The 24,867-nt window shown below is 45.3% G+C and overlaps 1 protein-coding gene across 2 annotated transcripts in view; it reads left to right on the forward strand.

The window, feature by feature from the left end:
• The first annotated feature begins 974 nt into the window (after positions 1–974).
• The window catches only part of RASSF2 (Ras association domain family member 2), an 89,980-nt gene continuing 66,087 nt past the window's right edge, over positions 975–24,867 (forward strand). Inside the window, exons 1-2 of one of the 2 annotated variants that reach the window (XM_029604060.1) lie at positions 975–1,085; positions 22,319–22,409. In XM_029604060.1, coding sequence (XP_029459920.1) covers positions 22,351–22,409 — 59 coding nt within the window. In that variant the 5' untranslated portion in view covers positions 975–1,085; positions 22,319–22,350. Of the gene's footprint in view, positions 1,086–4,387; positions 4,493–22,318; positions 22,410–24,867 lie in introns of those variants that run through there. The other variant, XM_029604059.1, reaches the window with a different exon arrangement.

Raw genomic sequence — 24,867 nt, forward strand, 5'->3', positions numbered from 1 at the left:
TTGGGGGGGGTTGGGGTTTTTTTTGTTTTTACCTTGGTACTTTCTCCGATTTGTCCTAGGAAAAAGCTGCCAATCAGGTACTGCTCCCATTAATGGAGATGCCCATAAAAAAGGGGGCCAATGTGGTGTCTGAAACTCATGTTACAATGCCAATTTTGACTAATCCTGTTGGGCTGCTAAAAGGGAAAGCAGCCTGCAGCAACTCCAGTTTGCTCCAGGACCCAGAACTCTGCACTCAGGATCATGCAAAGGGCACTTGGAAAGAGTGGCCTCTGTCTACCAATTCTCCAGAATCTTAAGGAAACTCATTTCCAGATGTTTTGGGTAGGTTGGTTTTTTTTTCTAAAGCACTGTGGATCTGTTTTCTATCAGTCCCTTAAACTTCCTAGAGATCAGCAGTAAGCAGAAGACACCATTGCTTTAAAAACTAGAGCATGCATTTGTGTAAACTGACAGAACATAAATGTACTTGTTACTGGTGCAGGCTACTTGTCTGCCATGAAGTTCTGATCAAGTGTAGATCCCAAGTTTTCCACTGTAAAAACAGTCTGCATAGTTAGCAGCAGTTTGATCAAACATGGCTTTTTAAGTCTGAGAGGTAACTTATGCTTGGGATAAGAATTGAGAAGCCTTAGCAACCCAGAATTTGTGTTCTTATCTACCTCAGTGCAACCCTAAGCAAGTCCTTAACTTCTATGTGCTCAGTTTTAACCTTCTTTGGATAAAGGCTTGGTAACCTTGCCTTTGACCTAAATGTACTTGACAATTCTCTCAAACACCCGAACTGGAGCAAACCCCTGAGCTACCTCTGGCCCCCTTCAATGCAGATAAGTCCTATAACATTCCTGCAGCAGGCACCAACTGCTCATTTCCTGATTGTGGCTCACAGCCACTTCTCTTTCTCGCTCAACTACCCAAAATATTTCCTCCTTGCAAACAATCTTGGGTACATCTCCGTTTTGTCTTTTTTTTTACCGACACCACTTGGTTTACATGCAAACTCTGGCACAATTCTGACAACACGCAGCAAGATCTCGTGACTTGTCTGTAAGCGGAAGGGCTGCAGGATGTGAGACATCCTCCGGGTAAGTCAGCCAACAATTTGCTGCAAATTGCAAAAGTAGTGCGGCTCTTGTGTTAACCTTTATTCCCCTATATTCAAGTGGACTAAGAAGGACTAGATTAAGTGCTAGGATACCTTTTTGTCTGACTAACACTACATTTCTAGATTAACTTGGGGCAGCTAATACAAAAAGTGACATCAGAAAAGCAGTGAAGGGTAAGAGGTAGTCCAGTGCTAGTGTGAGGGGGTAAGGGTTGATGGAGGGAGAAGGTTTGATGAGTGATAAGGTGACAGCAGGGCCGCATTTAGAAGCAGGCACCACCTGTGCTAAATTTTAATGGCATTCAAGCTAGGAGTCCTGCTGCTACTCCCTGCCTTCAGGGACTGAAAACCCCTATTCCTGGTTCAGTGCCTATGGGTGCCATAATCTTAAACCTGTTCTTGGCTGAAAGGCAAGGTCTTTTCTGAGGTTCTTTTTTTGGGTTCTGAAGTCTTATAGTCCTGGATTGTTTACATTTTTCTTTATCTTGATCATGAGGTCAGGATCAGACACTGTAGAACTGACATGAAAGCACTCAGCTAAGATCTAGCTTTCTTAATTGTTATAAGTGTAAATTTTCACTGCCTGTCACCTTCAGATCACCCAGCAAACCCCTACCCCACCTCTCACTCTTCCCTTCACCCTTTTATGATTCATTTACATTTTCTAGTAAAATATATTTTGCTTACTCTCTTCCGCAGGGCAGAATAGAATATTAGCCCTAGAAAGTTAGTTAAAAACTGTAATAAGTTAGTCCAATACAATGGTATCACTATATCTTTTTCTGATTTTCTTAACCTTTATTTCCATTTTATTATAAAAGGTTAGGACCGAGGGAGACACTGCTTCTAGTCTCTTCTCTATTTACTATGATTTGTTATTACCAAATGACTACCTTCTAAACTAAGCTCTGGCTATATTATGAACAGGCAGCAACAAACCTTTCTATGAGGAAGTTTGTCATGCAAAGGCCAGAACCACATCCAATGCAAGGGTCTCCTCCTATAAGGGTGAGCAGTAAAGGGTGATGGGCAAAAAGGTGCTGTGATAAAAGGGTGCGCCTTAATAGAGGTGAGGATTGATAAGGGCATGCCAGTCTCCCGTTACTGTTCCAGACAGAAAGCCACCCCCCCCCCCCTTCCTCAGTTTGAGAGGGCATGTGCCAGCCCCAGATGCTCTCCTGGATCGCACTGGGGGGGGCTGCACTGCCCCCCCCCCGTGAAGCTACATTAACAGGCGGGCGGAGGGTGACAGTCAGTAAGGTGGCACGTCGGTCTTATTACGGTGTGCCTTTTTTCGTGGCATGCCTTTTTGCCCGATGTCCTTTCCTGCTCGCCCTTATTGAAGTAAACCCAATGCAAGAGTGACAATCACAAAATGAATACTTTAAACCAGTGCTTCTCAACTCAGTACTCGGGGGACCCCCGTCAGGTTTTCAGGATATCCACAACAAAGAGAGTTGACTATAATGGAGGCAGTGCATGCACATCTATCTCATGCATATTCATTGTAGATATTCTGAACACCTGACTGGCCAGGTGTGCCCCGAGGACTGGCTTGAGCAGCACTGGTTTAAAGAATGGAAAATTCTACAAACCTGTGTATTTTGGAAGAATAAAAAAATCAAATGTGGAAGATGGAGATCTGAAAGTTAGGGCTGTGAATGAGCCAGGATCGATGCCCCTTATACCAGTTCATACTCTGGGGCTGATGCAATTAAAATGTGCTGAAAGCAGGTGCTGAGTGTTCAGTGCCCGCTTTCTTAACGCGGCCCCAGGCATTCCTCCTGGGCGTGCCATGCAATATTTAAAGTAGGGGTCGCATTGTCAAGAAGGTGCTAAGGTCGATTGTATGCTCCTAGTGCCTCCTTGACAGTGGGAGCCCATGAACGGTCGGCTGTCTGCAGGTTTAGAAAACAGGAGCTGAATTTATCGGCGTCCATTTTCCTAATTGTCGCACAGCCAGGGGTTTGGGAAATGGATGCTTGTTAACATTAAGCAGGAAGATGTACAGAAAAGCAGTATTTTCTGCTTTTCTGTACAACTTTTGGGAGTGCTCAGCAATTACTGGCAGCTCTATGCAGGTGTTAATTTTTGAGTGTAAAAATGTGCATTTTAGATGCACATTTTAGTTTTGTTTTTTGTATTGTGGGTGATTCCCTAATCGCCTCAACAACCTGCATTTGCATGTGCTGAGTGCTATTAGTTTTGCTGCACGTTGTGGAGGCGCTAATCCCCTTATTGCATAAAGGGATAAGGTAGAACCTACACAACGTGCGTCCAACTCCACGTTAAACGCTGTGCTCGGCTGAGCGCCCTGTATTGTATCGGCCCCTCTATGAGCCTGGGACCGTGACTTTTGTTTCCCCTGTGCCTCAGTTCTAATCCTAGCCTTACCAATGACTTTCTGTATATTAACTGCACAAGTCACTTTGTCTCACTTTTCTGAGAAACTAATAATCTATTTTATTTTTCCTCCTCTGTCAGAATGGTGGTTATGAATGGCGGAAGCGGCTGTATGTATATTTGAGAGGTGTTATTTTCATTAAATCATTCTTAATAAATATAACCACTTGAACCTTTGTCCAGTGTTGTGTGGTTTCCCAAGTTTAATTACGCACGCCCTGGTTACTCAACCTCTTCTTTTGGTGCAAAGATTCCTGCAGGCATGACAATCCAAGGAATAAAGTTTAGCAGTATATGTAGCCCGTGTGGGCTGCAGTTGCTCCCCTTCCCAGCGCAGCCGTAAACAGGGATGTCATGTTTTGAGCTCAGATGTGAAATAAATAAGGGCTCAGGGTAGCAGCTCAGTGCCGGCGACTAAAGGTTTCTACCCTTAGCGCGGCCTCACTGTACCAAGAACCAGGTGTAATCACTATTTTTCCTACGGAAGCAAAATGAGAAAATATTTTAGTACATCTGGCGCCAACTCTCAGCTGCTTTGGCAAGGCTTCTTAGGATGATAAAGGCGTTGGATCCCCCCGCCTTCGTTCGATGATGTGTCCTGTAGGGTATCCAGGCCTAGAGTTACCGCTGAAGTTCTATAAGATCAGCACCGGAGATTTGGGGGGGGGGGGTGTTCTCCCCCCTTCTCCTCCTACCTAAAATCCGGGTCTGGATCTTTTATTTTCGCGAGTGCATGATAGGGTCCCCCCTGCGCCCCGGACTAGCTGCGGCCGCCCAAAGGGCTGAGGGGTGGGGCAAGTCAGGGCTCCTCCCCCGAAGGGGGGGGTAGCGAGAGAGCGAAAAGTAAGCGCAGTCAAGGCTCTGTGTGATTGGCTGGTAGGCCCGTCCGTCAGTTTGTGGGGCGGGGTTAGCAGCTGCAGCTGGCCCCCTCTCCGGCATGGACGGAGAAGGAGCGGCCGAGGCAGTCGATCTCCGCGCGGCACGGTGCGTCTCTCCTTACTTTCTCATTCCACTTTGTTTCGGGTTAGCGGCAGTGGGGGAAGGGTTCCTTTTCTTTTTCGCTCCCCATCACTCTTTTGCCAGTTATTTGTAAATGTATCGGATTGCAAACCCACTGCTTGGTGGTGCTGGTGGGCGAAATCCCACTTTAAACACCCCGAACAAAAACAAATGAATTTTGCAAATTTTTTTTTTTTTTTTTTAGAAGTTTCTCCTCTTAGGAGCTGCCACATTTGCCTTCAGATGGGGGGAGTCTGTGTGGAAAGCATTTTTTTTTAAGAAGAGGATGTGAGCTCCCTGGGGCGATGTCTTCAAGTATTAATTTGGGAGGCAGACAGGGAGGGTTTGGGCCATCCCCTGCTCCTCCCAGGGCTGTTAATTTGAATTTCGCTGGCTCTGTTCTCTGATATTGGCTTCTGAACGTAGATCGAGGTTGGGAATGAATTGCCTAGAAGCAAAGGGGACATACTTAAAAAGGTTGAGTTTTTGCTCCCAAAAAAACCCCAGTCCTCTTCTTATTTTGTGATAAACATTTAGATCTTTTAAAATAAATGACGCAACTTTTTATTTTAAACCAGAAGGGTACCTGATGCTTGCATGCCTGTAAGTCACACAGTGCTATTGTAGTTCTAGTTTGTAGCTTTGCTGCGTTCAAGTCTGATCTCTGAAACGGAAATGGGTAGGTAGATTTAGCAGCCTGTAAAGCTGTGTTTCTATAAGGAGGTAGGAAGAAAAATCTGTGAGGCTTCTAATGCATTTTATTTTAATAAACAGATCCAGCTTAATCTGTTCTCTTACCCGGAGGCAGGCTGTTTCTCCATTTACGAATATATTGTAGATGTTGTGTGACAGAACAGAGTATGGGGGTCATGATTTGCAAAACAGAGAATAGCTACCCCGCTTTAGATCTGGACCGATCTTATTTTCATGAGGGAATCTGAATGGTGTGACCTGTCTGTGACGCTAATTATAACAGTTTGTTTGCCTTCAGCATTTGCAGACTAGGTAGTGCGAATTTACAGATTAACTCCCTTTCTTTTTGAGACTGGGAGCCGTGAAACTAACATATTGGTTTATTTTTCACACTGGATTTTGTCATGAGCTGAGTACGGTAATGAAGGTGGGACAACAAGGTTGGAGTATGAGTAATGTGCTTTCTGAAAGTGGCAGGAAACCTCAGTGAGGATGAATTTATATGCAGCCCCCCCCCCCCCATCGTTATAAGCAAAACCATAGCAAATGCAGGGCCAAGGCTCCCCTATAGGAACTTGCAACGGATGGGTAACGGGTATCTTCTGTTTATTAGGGAGGCCCAAGGCAGTCCTTTCCTTGCTGAAATCAGCTTCTCCAGGCAGGGATGTCTTTGTAGCAGCCCAGGGTGGATCATGCATGACATTAAGAGAGTCCCAATATGGTATAAACTGAAGGCTTGTAATCTTTCTATAATTAAAAGGAATGAGAAAACAATGAACATTGTCATTCTGTCTGTTACCACCCAAACAAAAAAAAAAAACGTCCAGCCTGAAGTTATAAGGAAAATAACCAGGAATATTTTTTGCTCAATTTCTGCCCCCCCCCCCCTCCCAAGGATCTGCAGTTTTTCAGAGCTCCTGCCGGGGAGAGGGACTTGGCTGTCATCAGAAATACATGGTGGCAGCCCCCCCATCCACTAATATATCCAGAATCTGCAAGAGAGAATAACTAGCTGAAAAGTGGCCTCAGGAGAAGGAGAATTCTGAGAGAAGGTTAGGAATAAAAGACAAGAGATGTACATCTTACTAAATTGCTGGGGGCCTAGCCGGGGTACTTCAGACCAGGCACAGAGAGAGATTAATGTCTTGTCTGGCTCCATCTGGGAGCTAGCAGCAGTGCCTTCGTCCTTGGCGCTTGGATTGAAGGGCTTGGACTGTCAGTCTGGGGAGGGAGGGAGGCAGTGGCACTGGGGACACCAGGAGAGGCACCACTGGGGGCAGGTCTGGCCAGATGTGTCCCTGGATCACGGAGGAGAGCTGAGACAGCCTTCTCTTTCCATCGCGAGTGGCAAACTGAATGGTATTGCCTATAAAGTAGAAGGAAGGCTAACGTGGGAAGAAGCAAACTGGCAAGCATGGCCCTGGAATGTGCTGAGCTTTTGTTTGCTTTAAATCTGTGCAGTCTGGGACCTGTGCAGCTGTCTTCCCTGAGAGTGAAGTGAAGTAGAGCAGCTGTGAAAACCATAAAGAATTTGCCTAGGATTACCACTGACTCCATGTCATAAGAGCAGGCTGATCCGGTCCTTGCCTTACCACAATGCATGTATGGATTTGTAGTTTTGATTTTTTTTTGGGGGGGGGGGAGGGAGGGAATCAGAACCACAAATCCATGGCATGCAATAGGATAAAACCAGGACTGCAATAACCTGCTACTTATGACACGGGACCAGTTGGCAGCACCGATTTACCCTGAACTGCTGTGTAACAGGCCGATACAGAAAAACGCGCGGGAGAGCCGGCGAGCGCGCAGGCCACTCTCCTGGGCGTGTGCGATTCAGGAGGGTGGCCTGTGCAAATTAGGGCCCGCGGTAAAAGGAGGCGCTAGGGACACTAGCGCCTCCTTTTTGACAGGAGCGGTGGCTGTCAGCGAGTTTGACAGCCGATGCTCAATTTTGCCGGCGTCGGTTGTCGAACCCACTGACAGCCACGGGTTCGGAAAACGGACGCCGGCATAATTGAGCATCCGTCTTCCAGGCCGTGGGCCGATTTTTTTCTTTTTTTTTTTTTAATTTAACTTTTGGGGCCTCTGACTTAATATCACTATGATATTAAGTCGGAGGGTGCACAGAAAAGCAGTTTTTTTTTTTATAGTCTTTTTATTAGGGATGTCTACAGTACAACATGAAAGAGAACAGTCAACTATCATACATGTACAATCCACTTCACATTCCCCAGTAAGGTTGCATAAACAGACATACATACATATTGGGATTGAACGTACATGGAATACTGAGAACAGGTGTCGAGCTCAATATGAAACATCTTATTTACACAATCCCCAGTTTTTCCAACTTTTTTCCCCAACATCCTACCCTCCCCTTCCCCCCCCCCCCCCCCCCATCCATCCAGTCACCGGGGGAAAATGAGAGAAAGCAAGTAAGGAATATGTATACAGTAAACCTTATTCAGGTCATGAACAGAGTAATACAGAAATGAATTTTTAGTCATGGGCGTTGATAAACAGCGTGTACAGACAAATAAACAAGACAACAACTTATCCGCTGTACTTGGGTAAGGTGAGGAAAGGGAATCCCCACTACACGTCTTCTCATACGTACGGTGGGATCATCATTGTATTGGGAAGGAAGGACACTACCAAAGTAAAAGAAAAAGAAGAGGGAAATGGGTAATTAACCGTGGTTTTGGTTCAGGCCACAGATACAGAATTTAGTGCTCGGTAACATCTGGAAGACCTATTGTGGGTGCAAGGTAAGTAAAAAGGGGCTGCCATATGTCTGTAATGGCCGCGACTTTTTTCTTAGAGGTGGTCTTAGCAGCTGCATATTCCAGGGCGCAAAGGTTTATCAATTTGGTAAACCAAAAATCCACGCCTGGCATGGTATCTTTCAGCCAAAATGTTAGTATCCCCTTTTTCCCCAAAAGGCCTGCTCTCTGAAGAAAAAGCAGGTCCTGCTCCGAGGGCTCCCAAGATAAAAGTTTTGGGGAGCCAAACAACCAAAGATTGGGGTCAAACACTAGGTCATTGCCCAGTATATGAGAGCATTTCTTGGCGACTTGTTGCCAAAAGGAGAGCACCAAGGGACAGTCCCAAAAACAGTGTTCATAAGAGCTAATAGGTGCATGGCATTTCAGACATTCCGCAGATTCGATGACTTTATATTTATACGCCTGTGACGGAGAAATATACTTACGCCAGAGGAATTTGTAATGGGATTCTCTAAGTAACACATTATCAGACATTGCGACCAGGTTGGTAAAAAGATTCCTAAATTCGTCATAAGAGAGCTGAAACAGCGACCACCCTGTCTACGTAGCATGCAGTCGTTTTAAATGGTCCATGTTCCCACTGGTAGTCAATATTTTATAATACACCGTTATATTGGGTTTTTGAAAAGATAAGGGGAAAAACATATCCCACAAACAAGAGATATGGATGGTATCTGCAAAATATTTTCTGTTGCAGCTGAGAATAGTGTTGGAGTTGTAAATAGGGGAAGAAATCAGCTGCTTGTATGCCATAGCGAGTCTGTAACGAAGAAAAGTCATAGGGCAATCTGGTAGTAGTGTCAAACAGCTGGTAAACATACTGTAGTCCCTGGCGCTGCCACTGGTGAAACACAGAGCGGCGTAAGCCCGGAAGAAAATTTGGGTTAGAAGCTATAGTAATCAGTGGAGTCAACCTATATGGTATATTGAGTGTTCTACCCAGGTGCAACCATGTCTTACGGCAGGATTGTAATAATATATGAGATTTAAGGGAGCCTTGAATTTGCCCATAATCAATTTGTAGCAGCGGATTCAGGGCCGGTACCTGGTACCAAGCTAACAGGCTCTGGAATGGCGTAAATACTGAGGTAGATAATAGCCAGTCTCTAATAAGGCGAATGTTGCAAGCCATATTATACCAAGCCAGGTTTGGACATCCTAGACCTCCCTCTGAAACAGGTCTATAAAGCGTAGTCATAGGGACTCTCACCTTTTTGTTTCTCCATAGAAATAGACGTAGGGCTGTTGTAATAGCCTTAAGATGCTGGCGGGTCAGCCATATAGGGATCATTTGCAAAACGTATAACCATTTGGGGAGGATTATCATTTTAAAAATCTGTATCCTACCTCCCAAGGAGAGCGGCAATGTCCTCCAGTGTTCCAGGGTGCTAAGCGTTTGCGTTATTAGTGGTTGTACATTGGCAACATATAAATTGTTGATGCTAACAGGGATTCTAATGCCTAGGTATTTTAATTCCGAGGTTACCCATCGTAGTGGGAAGGAGCCCGACCAAGTGGATTGTACCGTACCTGTGACATCTATCGCTTCAGATTTCTCCTGGTTAATTTTTAAACCAGCAAAAGTGCCGAAGAGCAATTGTATGCGGAGCACTTCTGGCAGAGAGACTAAGGGATTGAGCAAAAAAACCAATACATCATCGGCAAATGCCGCTACCTTAAAAGGCTGATCCGGCTCCCCAAAGCCCGTTATGTGTGGGTGTTCGGCTATTTTCCGTAATAAAGGGTCTATGGTTAAGATATATAGCAGCGGAGAAAGAGGACACCCTTGTCGCACCCCCCTCCCAATGGGGACATCCCCAGAAATATATTTATTGGCTATAATACGAGAAATCGGGTTGTGATATAGAAGAGAGACATAATCCAAAAAGGCGCCCTCAAAACCCAGCCTGCGCAGAGCAAAAAACATATAATTCCAAGAGACGCGATCAAACGCCTTTTCCGAATCAAATCCCACCGCAAGCGCTGGAATGTGGTTGGAAGTACAAAACTGTAAGGCTGTCAATAGTTTTAGTATATTGGAGTTTGCTTTGCGCCCCTTAACGAATCCCACCTGGTAGGGGGCTATCAGGTGTGGAAGGACTAGGTTCAACCGGTCGGCCAGAACTTTTGCTAGAATTTTGAGATCACAGTTTAACAGCGAGATTGGTCGATATGACCCAGGAAGCAGTAAATCTTTGCCAGGTTTTGGCAGAACTGTGATATGTGCTAGATTAAAGGCGTCTGGGAATTTTCTATGCTCCAAACTGTTACAGTAAAAGTGAGTTAGAGGATCAGCCAGTTGCGTATGAAGGATTTTGTAAAAATCATATGAAAACCCGTCAGGGCCTGGTGATTTACCTGAATTCACTGCCGCAATGGCAGCCAACACCTCTATGGATTTTATGGGTGCATTCAGAAACCCTAATTGCGTTGGAGTGAGTTTCGTTAATGATAAGTGCTGAAAAAAATCCGACTCCTCAGGCTTATGGTCTATCACGTCATCCGTGTATAGTTTCTCATAAAATTCCCTGAAAACCTCGCAGATTCCAGGCTTGCTGGACACTAGCTTGCCTTTAGTATCTTTCATGTGTGGTATAAATGTTTGAGGCCGGGCTGCGCGTACTAAGTTTGCCATCAACTTACCCGCCTTATTCCCAAATTTAAATAAGGACAGCTCCCCCACAAACAAGAGATATGGATGGTATCTGCAAAATATTTTCTGTTGCAGCTGAGAATAGTGTTGGAGTTGTAAATAGGGGAAGAAATCAGCTGCTTGTATGCCATAGCGAGTCTGTAACGAAGAAAAGTCATAGGGCAATCTGGTAGTAGTGTCAAACAGCTGGTAAACATACTGTAGTCCCTGGCGCTGCCACCGGTGAAACACAGAGCGGCGTAAGCCCGGAAGAAAATTTGGGTTAGAAGCTATAGTAATCAGTGGAGTCAACCTATATGGTATATATTGAGTGCCCTAAGATGCAATAAAGTGTTTAACTGGTTCAGAGTCCGATAGTAGTCTGGATTAGAGTGGTAAGATGTATTAATTAATTTCCGTTTGTGCTTTTGGAGTTGTTCCCCCAGCTGGATGATGTCTTTATTCAAAGATTTATAATACGTCTTCACATAGGAAATAATTTCGCCCCTAAGGACCACTTTAGCCGTTTCCCAGAACAATTGGGGAGTATCAGTGTGTTGTTTATTGTGAGATGAAAACTCGTCCCACTTTTCTTGTAAGAAATTTTGAAATCTTACATCCTTCGTAAGGTGTGCAGGGAATCGCCAAACCTTCGGGGCTTGCCCTTGGATATTCACATAAAAATCAAGGGAAATTGGTGCATGATCTGAAATGACTTGCGGTTCTATGTGAGAACCTCCGATCAGCGAAAAGGAGCTTTGAGACACCAGAATGTAATCGATTCGGGATAGTGAGTTGTGCGCCCTAGATATATGCGTGAAATACCTCTCATTAGGATGGAGGGTCCTCCATATATCTAATAGACCCAATTGATGACATAGATACGCTATTCCTTTTAATTTTGTTCCCTGCCCTCTTGGTGGGGGTGGACTCTTGTCCATGGTTGGATCGTGGACACAATTAAAATCTCCCAAGAGGAGGAGAGTCCCCTGGGAACGGGTCAAGAGGAGATTACGTAGATCCTCAAAAAATTTGTGGGTGTAATCATTAGGTGCATAAACATTACACACAGTAATCGGTAGACTATTCCACGTACCTATGATTACTACATAGCGCCCATTACCATCTATAACTTGATCAGTAATTTTGAAATCAATGCTCTTATTGATTAAAATCGCTACTCCTGCTTTCTTTCCCTGTGCTGCAGCTGAGATACAAGTGCCCACCCATTCCCGTTTCAGTTTTGCACTTTCCCCCGCTGTAAGATGGGTTTCTTGCAAGCATGCAAGATCTGCACGCAAGTGTTTAAGATGTGAAAGAATTTTTTTCCGCTTAATGGGAGATCCTAGACCGTTGACATTCCACGATACCAATCTACCCATTATCCTGAAAGGAAAGACCCATAGCGGACCTAAGTCCAAACATGCAATACCAACAATGAAGCATGGGGGCCCCCAAGCTTAGCCCTCACCCTCCAAGATGAGTGTCCATAACAGATAAGAGTGAAATAATTCTTAGTATTCTCCGTACCCTGTGTATTCCAAGACCTCCCCAGTGACTGGTATCCATCCCCCCCGTACTGATTGAAAATATAAACCACAATAGCAAGAACAAAAACAGCTTTAGAAACAGTGTTAACAGCATCAGTTGCTAATCCCCCCACCCCCCCTACCTCCCTTTCGTGTCCAAGTCTGTCCCACCTCCTTGGTGGTTTGGAGATCATGTTTAAAGGATGTGAGTGGGTACCGTACCCCAACCCCCTCTACATAGGTAAAAAGAAACTCCATCAGGTTGAAACTTTCCACTGCTATGTTTGACATGGGGAGTATCCTCAATTCCCCATGCATAAGACCTGTCTCAGTCGTAGCAGCGAGCATATAGTAGTCTCGAGCAGAGAAAAAGAAAAGTCGAGGTAAGAACCCCTACCCGCTCGGTTAACCAACATTATAGAGCTGGCCCACTGGTAGTCCTAGGTCGCTGTTTCTATATGAGTCACAACTGCTTAGCATGGATCCGCGCCTCTCAGCCGGAGTGCCCCGGGTCAAATGGCCGTGGTCCCACAATCTGCCCTTCACAAAGTAATATAAACAGTAGCCTTCCGTTCCAATGGGCGAGTAAAAAGAACAAAGTACTCGCCGCCACTGCCAGCCGGAACACGTGCGTCCGTCAATCCAGGATTGCGCTCTGCTGCAAAAGTTTGTAAAAGAAAAAAACTTGCGGTCCGTCAGCTGTGTCGCTCTGTATGAAATAAGAAATGGTCCCAGGAGGTCCTGCTGACCGAGCAATCAGCCACCCGGCATGAGTCTGCGTCCTGCCTCAAAAAAAAAAAAAAAAAAAAAAAGGTCTCAGTTCCTTTGTCCTGAAGTGTCGGCAGTAGGTCCATGAGTGTGGCTTCAAAAAGTCATATATATAATAGACCTCCGCTCCCATAGGCCGATATGTAAAAATAAAAAGAGGAAAAAGAGCCTCGAGCCCTCGCTGCCGGCTGTAACATGAGCGTCCTTCAGATCAGTTCTGTGCTCTCCTGCAAGAGAAAAGAAAATAGAGGCTCCGCGGCTCCCATTTTTGCAGCAATCAACCACACTTTTGAAGAAATTTTTGTGCCATCTCAGGTGTATCAAAGAAGAGAATTTTCTCCCCATGCCAAACTTTTAGCTTCGCGGGATATATCAGAGCGAATCTGACCTGTTTTTTATACAGCTCCGTGCAGACAGGGGAAAAACCTCTACGCAGCTCAGAAACTCGGGCTGAGTAGTCCTGAAAGAGCCGTATTTTTTGGCCGTTATATGCCACCTCCTGACGTTTTCTGTAAGCCTGCCAAACCGCTTGTTTATGCCGGAAATTCAGCAGCTTGGCGATTACTATCCGGGGTTTATTCTGTCGCTCCGTTCGCGCCCCGAGGCGATGCGCTCGTTCCACCACGATATGGCCTTGCAGGTCTGGTAGGCCAAATTCCTCTGGCAGCCATTTTTCCAGCAGACCGCTGAGTTCGCTATCGGTCACTGTTTCGGGGAACCCCAAAAATCTTAAATTCCCTCTGCGATCGCGGTTTTCTAGGTCATCCAGCTTCTGTTCCAAAGCCAAGACTTTTTTCTCCTGTGTGAGGATTTTAGCAGAACTGGAAGAAGTGTCATCCTCTAGAGCCCCGATCCTGCTCTCTGCCTGGTTCAGCCGGGGTGTAATTTCGGCCAGAGCTGAACAGACCTCAGTAAGTCGTTCTTCAATGCCCGCTATTTTTTCCCCAAATTTTTCATCTAGGGCTGCTCGTACCGTGTCTTTTATGTCTGCCAGCGTGAAGACTGCACTCGGGCTGTCCCCGGACGCCTCGGGCCCCGCCGCCATTTTAGCATCGGTAACACGTGGTTTCTCCTTCTCTCTCTTGGTGCTTTTTGCGGCCATTCCCGACGGCGATTTTTGCATAAATCGGACGATGGACATAAGCTCTCGCCAGGGTGATTCAAAAAAAAATGGTTAGTGGTCTCTATGGGGTCAGATGTTGGTCGGTGCTGGGATAGGTACCCGGAGCCTGGAGATCAGCTTCCTCCCGGCTCACCACCACGTGATCTCCTCAGAAAAGCAGTTTTTACTGCTTTTCTGTGCACTTCCCCGGTGCTGGCCGAAATTAACGCCTACCTTTGGGCAGGCATTAATTCCTGAAAGTAAAATGTGCGGCTTGGCTGCACATTTTACTTTCTGTATCGCGCGGGAATAACTAATAGGGCCATCAACATGCATTTACATGTTGCGGACGCTATTAGTTTCGAGGGGGTTGGATGTGCGTTTTTGATGCATTATTACCCCTTACTGTATAAGGGGTAAAGCTAGCATGTCGTGGGCCCCCAATCTAGGTGGCGAGGAGCCACTTCCATTGGATATCTACCAATGAATATGCACGAGAAAGATTTGTATCCCCTGCCTCCGTTGTATGCAGATCTGTTTCACGCGTATTCACTGTGGGTATGCAGAAGACCAGACTGGGTCTCCCGAGGATTGGGTTGGGGGCCGCTAATGAAGACTGAGTGAACCAGATACACTGCAGGTCTTCTCCCATTTCGTATTTGGAGAATATGAAGCATTTCCTGGCTCTGGGGGTGGAGGGATGGCAGTGTGGAATGCTGAACATTCATAGTCTGCAGTAAAGGGCCAGTCAGTTTGATGGGTTCTAAGCATCCCTGGATTTGAATCAGGCCCTAAGGAAGTAGTGCCCTGAGAAAAGACTTTGAAAGCTGCTTTAATCCTACACGCACGCACACGTACACACGTATATACAGTGGCTTGCAAAAGTATGTGACCCCCTAAAAGCAGATTTCTATGGATTACCAATGACACACAGATTGGTACAGACGGTATGTTTTTATTGCAAACCAGTATACTCTTGAAGTAAATTTTCAAAGTCACAATTGGTTTTCTGCATTTTTTTGTAAAATAAAATTAAAAACTGACAAATGCTGCTTGCATAAGTATTCAATCCCTGTGCTGTGGAAGCTCCAAGTTTACACAGATGAAAGATCTTGCCCTAACAATTGGCCTCTATCTGTGAATCATTAAAAAAGGTCAGCTTTTCTGGATAAAAGACCCCCTAATTCCAGTATCATTGGTCAGACTGTGAAGCTGAAGGAAAGCTGTGAACATGAAGACCAAAGAGCTCTCTAAGGAACTTAGTTATAGACGTGCACAAGACAGGAAAGGCTACAAACTAATGTCCAAGTGCTTGGCTATCCCAGTGAGCCCTGTTGGATAAATTGTGTGGAAATGGAAGCTGCATCCTAGCACCACACACACTGCCTAGACAAGGCCGGCCTTCAAACCTCAGCCTTCAAGCAAGAAGGGGGTTTGTGAGGGAAGCCACAGAGAGGCCAACAATTACTTCAAAGGAGCTGCAGCGTTCAGTGTCTGAGACTGCAGTCTGAGTGGAGGTGCACCAGTCAGCCATATCAAGCCCTCTGCATGGGAGGGTGGCTACTGAAGAAAAACCACATCAAAACATGCCTGGAATTTATCAGAAAGCATCAGAGTGACCCAGCTAAAATGTGGGATAAGATTTTGTGGTCAGATGAGACTAAAATGGAGCTTTTTGGCTAAAATTGAAAACACTGTGTGGTCAAACCTAACATTGCCCGTTCCACAACAAACACCATCCCAACAGTAGATATGGAGGTGACAGCATCATGCTGTGGGGGTACTTTGATGCTTTTTCTCAGCAGGCCTGGGCGTCTGTTAAAACTGAAAGACGGGATGGATGGTGCAATGTACAGAGCAGCGGCGGGGATTCGCCGCCCAGGCCGGCCCAGGACACATCACGTGGTCTGCCGAGCGCGGCTCCGTCATGGCTGCACATGGCAGACCACGTGACTGGCGTGACCAGCCCACCGGGGCATGCCCGATCCTCCGATAGGCCAATCCGCCCCTGGTACAGAGAGATATTGCAAGACAGCCTGCTTCAGTCTGCTAAAAAACTAAAACTTGGGAGGAAGTTCAGCTTTCAGCAGGACAATGATCCCAAGCACAAGTGGAGTTGCTCAACAAGAAAAAGGTGAATTTTCTACAATGGCCAAGTCAAAGTCCAGATCTCAATCCTATCAAGAATCTGTGCAGTATTTGAAAATTGTAGCCCATAAGCATCATCCAACCAACCTGAATAACCTGCAGCAAATCTGCTGGGAAGAATGGGCAAAGGTCCCTCCCAAAGGGTGGGCAAAGCTGCTAGAAACTTATCCCAACAGACTTAAAGCTGTTATTGCAGCAGAAGGTGGTTCTACCAAGTACCAGTCTGAAGGGGCTGAATACTTATGCAGGCTGCATTTTTCAGTTTTTAATTTTATTTTATAAAAATACCAAGAAATAATGAACATTTACTTTAAGAGCATACTGGTGTGCAATGATCATACTGTCTGGACCAATCTGTGTAAGTGTCATTTGTAATCCACACAAATCTGCTGACTTTTTAGGGGATCAAATACTTTTTGCAAGCGGCTGACATCGAGTAAGCTGCCTTTCCCATTGGCTGTGGCCTTGTGATGCAAGAGATGGCCCTGCATGATCCCAGGCCTGCCCCTTTTCAAACTGTCCCTGGCTGAAGGACACACACACACACATTCTCAGTGCCAAAGAGGCTGAACTCATTGTCTTAAAGGTAAACGATATCATTTCACGACCACTGTGTAATTAGAGCCCATATACAGCTTTTTGTGGCTGAATGCAGTGGTGAAATTCTAGACAGGATTTCAAACAAAGATCAAGAATAAACAGAAAATAGTTCCATCACAACCTAGCTCTCGTCTCTTTCTCACACTTCTCTATTCTATTCATGGAGAACTTCTGTCAGCTGTCAAAGAAATATAATTTGTTCTTCTGAAAGCAAAATGTGTATGACCCTCATGGATGAGCAGGAAGGATGTCAGAGCAGATCGTGGGTGGGAGAGGAGTGATTTGGGCTTTGACCTGATGTTTTACATCACACCCATTATATGCATGCTAAGCCTGTAGGATTGTTATTACTCCTCCTCCTACTGCTACTACTACCACTACTCCTGGGGGAATTCTGCACACAGAAACTTAAAAATTCTGCAAACTTTATATTGGTCAAAATAACACAGTTTACATGACAGTCTTTAAATAATTACATTTTAAATTAATACAGAAAAAAGTTATTACCTAGAGATGCAAAATTTTAAATATTTTGAGCAGAATTTCCATAGAAATTTGCTGTAAGAGTGTTCCTTCCACTCACTCTCCCTACTTCCCTGGCCACTTTGCCCTCTCAAGCCCCAACTCCTCAACCTGCCAGTATCTCTCCCCTCCACCTCTAGGCTCAACCCCTTCCACTCTATCACCAGTCCCAGAGTTTGACCTCGTTCTCAGTACTGCCCCTCACACAGGCTCCCTCTGTCCCTCCCTCTCTCACACACATGCTCCCTCTCTAGTACACATACACCCACCCTCATACAGGCTCCCTCACTCTCTCGCACACACATCCCCTCATACAGGGCCCTCTCTCTTGCATACACACCCACACAAGCTCCCTTTCTCTCTCACACAGGCTACCTATGTCTTTCTCTCTCTCTCATGCACCCTTCACATAGGCTTGTCTCACACATACACAATCCCTTCACACAGACTAGCACCCTCACATACACACAATCCCTTTTTCATACACCCGAGCTCCCAATCTCTCACAGACATACACACTCCTTCACAGTTTCCTCATATAGGCTCCCTCTTTCTGGTACCCACACTCAAGCATCCCCCCCTCACTCTCTTACCTCCCATGCTCTCTCTCACACCCTCCTGCTCTCACCCTCCCCTCTCCCTGCTCTCATCTTCCCCTCTCTCACACCCCTCTCCTCTCTTACACACACAATCACTCTCACCGGGGGCCTTCATTTTTGCCGCGAATGGCGCGCCGAGGTCTTCATCGTTGCTGTGAGCGGAGTGCGTCCCCCAGCATGCTGCGAACGGCAAAGATGAAGGCACTCAGGGGCCTTCATCTTTGCCGTTCGCAGCATGCCGGGGTCTCCTCTGCCATTTTCTGCTCGGGGGGGAATTCTGTGCAAATTCTGCTCTCCGCAGCAGTGCAGAATTCCCCCAGGACTCTACTACTACTACTACTACTACTACTACTACTACTACTACTACTACTACTACTACATCATTTCTATAGCACTGCTCAACATACACAGAGCTGTACAAACACATAAGAGACAGTCCCCGCTCAATAGAGCTTACAGTCTAATCAAGGCAAACATACAAGTGAGGAGACTTGGGGAGTTTTATGTAGTAAGGCAATGATTAAATTAGTTAGTTAATGAAACTGTAGGAGGGCCCTCAGACTTAAGGTTTAAAAGCAGCCTCAGAAGTTGGGATTTAAGGTGACAGAGGGAGCAGGATGCACTGTCTGTCTTGTTTGATGAGCCGGGTGTAGAGGTAGTGAGGAGCTGCAGAGTGAAGGCCCTTGTCGGTAAGAGGAGCTTAATATCCTGAAACATGACAGGTTTATTGAGAAATCTCAGTTAGTGGTTAAGAGGTTGGAAGGTGGAATTTTATCTTTTTGAAAAAAAAAAATTCTTCTTCCTGTAACCCCATGTTGACTGGAAGTGATTAGTCATGCTGCGTTTGTTTGGTAGGAGGGTCTTGGGGTGTTAGAAATAAGGCTCCCTCCCTTCTTAAGGGGATCTGACTAGTTCTAGAGAATTAACTACACAATTTTCTTTCTGGCTGTGGTTGGAAAACGGCGAGATTGTGCAGAAGCAGTGACTTGCATGAGGCGACAGTCCTCACCCCGGCGGTTTTGGCATTGAACCCTTTGCACAATTTTGTCAGAACTGAGCTGTGCAGCTGCAGCTCCAAAAAAGGAAGGGTGCGCTGAGACTTTTAGGAAGTGGGCCTTGATGTTGGTTGGGAGCACACGTGTCGGAGCAGAAGCAGCTTCAGGCCGTCAGATTTAGCATCAGGGCCTATAAACAGGAAGCCAGGCAGAGAGCTTAGAAGACCAAGCTGCAGTACTGTGGGGGGTGCTCGCAAGGATCCCCAGCATATCGGACCCTGGGAGGGGGTCGCTTTAGACGAGTGTGCTCGCGGCACATGGGAGGGCTGCTCTGCGCAGTTCTGATCTTGCCCTCCTTTTAAGGTGACAAACTCCTCTCCCCACTCCTAGCAAGTTATGTTTTTTGTTTTTTTTTAAGTATTTTATTGTAGGAGGTTCACTCCCACCCGCGCCCATTGCATGCAGGACCTGGCAGTTCTGATTGCCCTGAAGGAAAGCCCGTGAATGAATGTGGGGTGTGGGGGTAAGTCCGGGTCTGCATCCGCTTGTGCCGCAGAAGCGCGGGCAGATTCTCCCGGGTGATGTGGCGGGTGCCCCTGCGTGGAGCTCCGGTCCTTCATTTCAGTGCTGTGCTGGGCAGGGGCACATGGTGGAAGAAATGATTTCGGAAGCCCTGCCTCTTATTTATTTATTTAAAATCCTTTCTATTCCTACCTTTTTGAGTTAAGAAACGGGAACACAAACAGCAAATGCTACAGGGGACTTAAAAACCTCAGTCAAGGGGAGATGGGGAGAAAATCGCCAGGACTGAAGGGCACCGGTGCTTGACTTCTGGGTGGCGACGTCGGCTTGCAGCGCTGCGAGGGAGGGAGAGAGAGAGAGACTGCGGCGCGGCCAGCGTGGGGGCTGGACCCGAAGCTGCTCCGATGCGTCCCGGCTCGGTAAGGCGGGCAGGCAGCAGGATCCCCCGCAACCTAGGGACCGGTTCTTGGCGGCAGAGGGTTCATCTGTGTAGGCAGCTGTACTCCTTTATCCAGATGAAGGAAGCCATTCTGCAGCAGAGAGGGTTGAGCCAAGAGCATGGAATTGTTAACTGTGAGTCTTTCAAACCCCATCGGAGAGACGACGACCTTCAGCAGTACTAGCGAGCTCTGGGCTCAGCGCCCTTATCACCCCCCCCCCCCCCCCCCCCCCCCCCCCCTGAACGGCACAAGCTGCTCAGTGCCCATCCCCCCTCACCCCATTCCCACATCCATCATTCGGCCCTTTTACAATTGCAGTAGCCGCTGGCTTGACAGACAGACAGACACTCTGTCTTTCTCCTGAGCACAACAAAAGTTCCCCCGCCGCCCAGCATGCTTTTCAGTTTCAGTAGTGGTGGATTGCTAGTTGTCTCCTGCATCCATCTGGTACCATGGTTGCTCCTGCCCTTGTGCTGCCTGCTCCACTGGGGGGCTGCTAGCAGCTGAGTTTTGTTTTTTTGGGTTTTTTTTTCCTTTTGGATCAGGGAACGTTACCGATCATCTTGTGCCGTTCCGTCCAGGATTTCACCAGATGGCCTCGGCTTGCTCCAGCTCCAGAAATCACACCAACAAATCTGGCTTCTGTTGTGGGTGATTCATTTTTGTTTTATTTTGTTTACTTTTATCTTTTATTGATATTCTGCTTTTGTTAAACTGTTCGGATTCGTAGCGATGAAAAAAAAACCCAAAACAACCTAGTGATGAGCAAGTTGGCACCGCATCAGTATCCCACAGATACGCAGTGTAAGAAACCAAAACAAAACCGTTTGAGATCCAACATATTAGTATGCATCAGACTGCTAGGGGATTTTATTTCTCTGAGCAGGGATACAGTATTGGCAGAACCAAAAGAGCAATATGAAAGAAAAAAAGCTAATTTCTTGATACAATATATATTTTTTTTTTGCAGTTTATATTGAAAGAATTTTGCATGCAGATCCCTGTCTTGTATGTGTATAATGCAAGGAGCCTTCTACGTCTTTACAGCAGTGGAACAAAAGGTGTTAATGGAGACCTGCCTACTGCTTCTTTCTATCTGGATGCACCTGTGCCTGACACTTGAGGAAGTGTGTAACTGACCTGCCTTGTTTGGGGAAATTGATAGTATCTGCTTGCATCCTGCTTGTTCTCTCCTTTTGTTCCTCCCATTCTGAGAAGCCAAGCATACTACCTGCCCGCCAGAGACAAAAGGGAATATATGAGGTGTTGGAATTGCTTGCCCACCTCCCCTGAGGAATGCATGAGTGAAAGCATTGCTGGATGGAAGAGCAGCCTTCATGCGTCTGACTCGGAGGCGCTTGCCGTGGCACTTCCACGGTACTTGAGTTGCGGTTCTCCTGTCTTTTAAGTATTCCATTTTATCCTACCCTGGCCAAAATAACAAAAAAGCTCGTGCTGTATGTCCAGGGGGTGGAGCATTTTAGCACAGCAAGGAAAGTCTGGGACATGCCAGGCTCTGTGGCCTTGTTCTAATGAATTCTGCTGTTGGGCAAGTATGTAGGGCTGAACCCTAGGACAAGAGTTGGCAGAGCAACTAGTCCTGGTGGAGAGAAGTGTATTTGATGGGGAGAAGAGGCCAGGGACTGAGCTACTCAGTTCTTGCAAGATTTCTGCAGGAGTTAGAGGAAGAACTATATCATTAGTCTAGAGATCATGCTTGGTATAGAGCAGGGATGGCGAACTCCAGTCCTCGAGGGCCGCAAACAGGCCAGGTTTTCAGGATATCCACAATGAATGTGCACGAGAAAGATCTGCATGCACTGCCTCCATTGGATGCAAATCTCTCTCATGCGTGCTCATTGTGGATATCCTGAAAACCTGGCCTGTTTGCGGCCCTCGAGGACTGGAGTTGGCCATCCCTGGTATAGAGCATGCCTTGAATGAGTGAATGTGGCTGTGAGAAGTCCTGAAGGTTCTCCTCTGAGGCCAAGTGGACTGAGTTCACCTTCTGGTCTACCATTAACGGATTGCTCGGAAAGCAGAGACAAAACATTAAGAGCCTGATTTTTTTTTTTTTTAAAGCATTTACACGTTTAAAATTGGGTTTTACACATTATAAATGCACTTTAGCTGTGTAAGTGGGCTTTTAAAAATTGCTACAATATATGCCATTGAATTGTCCAGAAGATATTCACATGTAAGTGCACTTTACATATATAAGTGGCTTTTTAGAATTGCTTATGATAGCCTGTTAGATTTACACAAGTAACTCCTTTTAAAATCATCTCCTAAATTTTCTCTTTGGTTTTTGTTTGTCCGTGAGTGCGACTTCCTATCCAAAGCCCTGTGTTTGGCACAACCTTACTTCCTTCCTACAGTACCTGAATGAAATCCGCTTTGAAGTGCTGAAAAAAAGTGCAAAAAGCAGAATAGAAAAAAAAAAATCTAAAATCTAAATCTTCTGTTTCCCTCCAGATCACCACCACCCATGAAAGAAGAGCCTGAAAATGGATTACTTCCCCCAGACATCTCTGGTCCCTTGTGGAAAAGATAAATACGTTTCCAAGTAAGATCACTAACCCACGCTCAAAAAAACAGAAATAAGTTTCATGTTTGACTGGTAAATCTGATACCCCCCACCACCACAACCTCCGTCCGTCCTCCTCCATTAAGAAGCAGAACTGTAAGTCCTTGGATGCGCTGTTGGTAAAATCAGGACTGGCTCAGCCTGTCGTAAATGACCTGAAGCTATCTTCAGGTGACCCTATTAGTGATGGGTAACTGTAAAAATACACGGTCATAAATCTGTGCATCCATTAGCATGGCACCGACTGTATATCTCTTGTACATTCTCAGTTGACCCTGTCTGACCTCTTGTATCCTGATGGCTGTATCACTGTGATATTAGGTTGCAAGTAGGATACTGTTCTCCCCCCTCCCTTCAGCCCACAAGGCAGAAAAAGCTTAATTCACTACATGATCTAGTTTCTAAATTCATTTTTTTTGCGTTAATCTGCCTTTCCTAAAATAGAACTGCTGGACAATGAATCCTCTGGTTCTTGAAGAAGACAATTTGTTGATGGTTTCTGGCTCAACCCATGTTAAATAAGAGGAGAACATTTTTATACTGATGATCTTTAGGAGGTTTAAATTCAACAGCCATTAAACAAAAAAGAATTTGAGACAATATTCTTTTCTCTTCAGCTGTTTTGGAAGATTACCTGGTTAGAGTTGTCCAAAACACTTCAGAACAATGTTTTATTCTGTACAGTGCTGTAAGCACTAACAGTACTGTATAAGTTAAAACAATTTTTCTTATTCCTTTAGAAAACAGGGTGGGTGCAAGGGTATTAATCGCCCTAGGCAAATCTTAGTTTTGAGCTGAGCCTCCCCCACACCATTAAAAAAAAAAAAGTTGCTTTTATAATAGATTTTATATGAAAAAAGACATTCAAAGTACCATCTTCTGAGATAAAAATATCATGTAAAATAACATGTATATTATATTTACATGCACTGCTGTCATGCCAACAGGAAAACCCTGCAAAAAAGACACCTTGAACCTATATAGTATAGTGTGGTATAACGTGTTGGATGAGGGTTTGGCCCTCAGAAAGCCATGAGTAAACTGAATTACTGTTACAGTATAGTAAACCTTCCATGCCAAAATGGCCCTAACTGTCGTCACTGAAACAGCAACAGCCTATGAAAAGGCAACACCACAAATATTATACCAGGTCCTAAAACATCAATACACCCCTATTAGGAAAATAGAAGTCAATCTACTATGATCCTTGCATAGAAACTACATGTTAACAGAATATCTCACCTTAGTCACACAGGCAAAACACAGACAGACCTTCACCAAAAACAAAGTAAAGAGACCATAAAGTATAAATAAAAACATGCAGACAAACTGAACTGGAAACTGCAACAAGCCAAACTCTGTATGCAGTGCATCAATGGAAAAACAGAAACATTAATTTTTTTTATCATAAAACATCAAGCAATATAAATCATCAATAATAAACTGTACAAATTAAAAGAAATATTTCAAAACAGCTGACAAATAGAATAACATCCAGTAATAAAATCCTCAAACATTTAAAAAACAATTTCAAAAATCAATAAAATATTTCGGAACAGCAGATGCATCAAATAATGCTCAATAATTAAAACTAATAAAGACTAAAATAGTCTTCTGCTTTCCATACCTGGGAACTTTTTTTTTTTTTTTTTGAAACCTTTATTTATAACATTTTCAATAACATGAAACAAATCACCAATCATCAGTAAAGCAGGTGTTCAAATTTCCCCCCCCCCTTGCTTCCCTCCCGTCCCCCCCCTCACCCCGAGCGCTAGTTAAGTTAGCAGATCAATAAATAATAATAAGAGTGATAATAATAAGAGCACGACCCGCACAAAATAGTAGCACAAACTTCAAATAGTGACTTCGTGGATAAACCGAGGAGATTCCTGCATATCTTAATAGTAATTAAACATTTGACCTGGAAAAGTCAAAGTCCATTAGTCCATGGATCACAGTGGTCAAAGTGATTCTGTACCGCAGAACTAAAGACTACCTCAAGTCTCCATGTTGGCAACCAGTCCATGTGGTCTTCGGATGAGAGCTGTGTTAGTCAGATATATGGAGAGCGAATGAGTGAAATCGACTTTGAAGAGTCCAAAATTAGGCGATGAGGGATAAAGAAACTGCAGTGTGGCATGGAGACATGGAGAGCACCTGCAAAGTCAAACTGCGGAGGCCAGTATTTTACTGCGAGCTCTAGGGTTCAAGGATAAGAGATACGGGTTCCATATTTCCAAGTAAAGGTCATAACGACGTGGGGATGGCGAAGACTTTGCTGACATATGCTCGAAGATAGCAAGTCTGTGCAGCCTTAACCTCCACTGTATCAGAGAGGGAGGTTCCCTCGCCAACCACTGAGTGAGGATTGTCTGTGTGGCTAACAAGAAGGCTTTGCAGAGGAATTGGCATGTCGAAGACTTCGGCGGACCGGCCA

Source organism: Rhinatrema bivittatum, chromosome 5, assembly GCF_901001135.1.
Source record: "Rhinatrema bivittatum chromosome 5, aRhiBiv1.1, whole genome shotgun sequence".
Classification (NCBI taxonomy): domain Eukaryota; kingdom Metazoa; phylum Chordata; class Amphibia; order Gymnophiona; family Rhinatrematidae; genus Rhinatrema; species Rhinatrema bivittatum.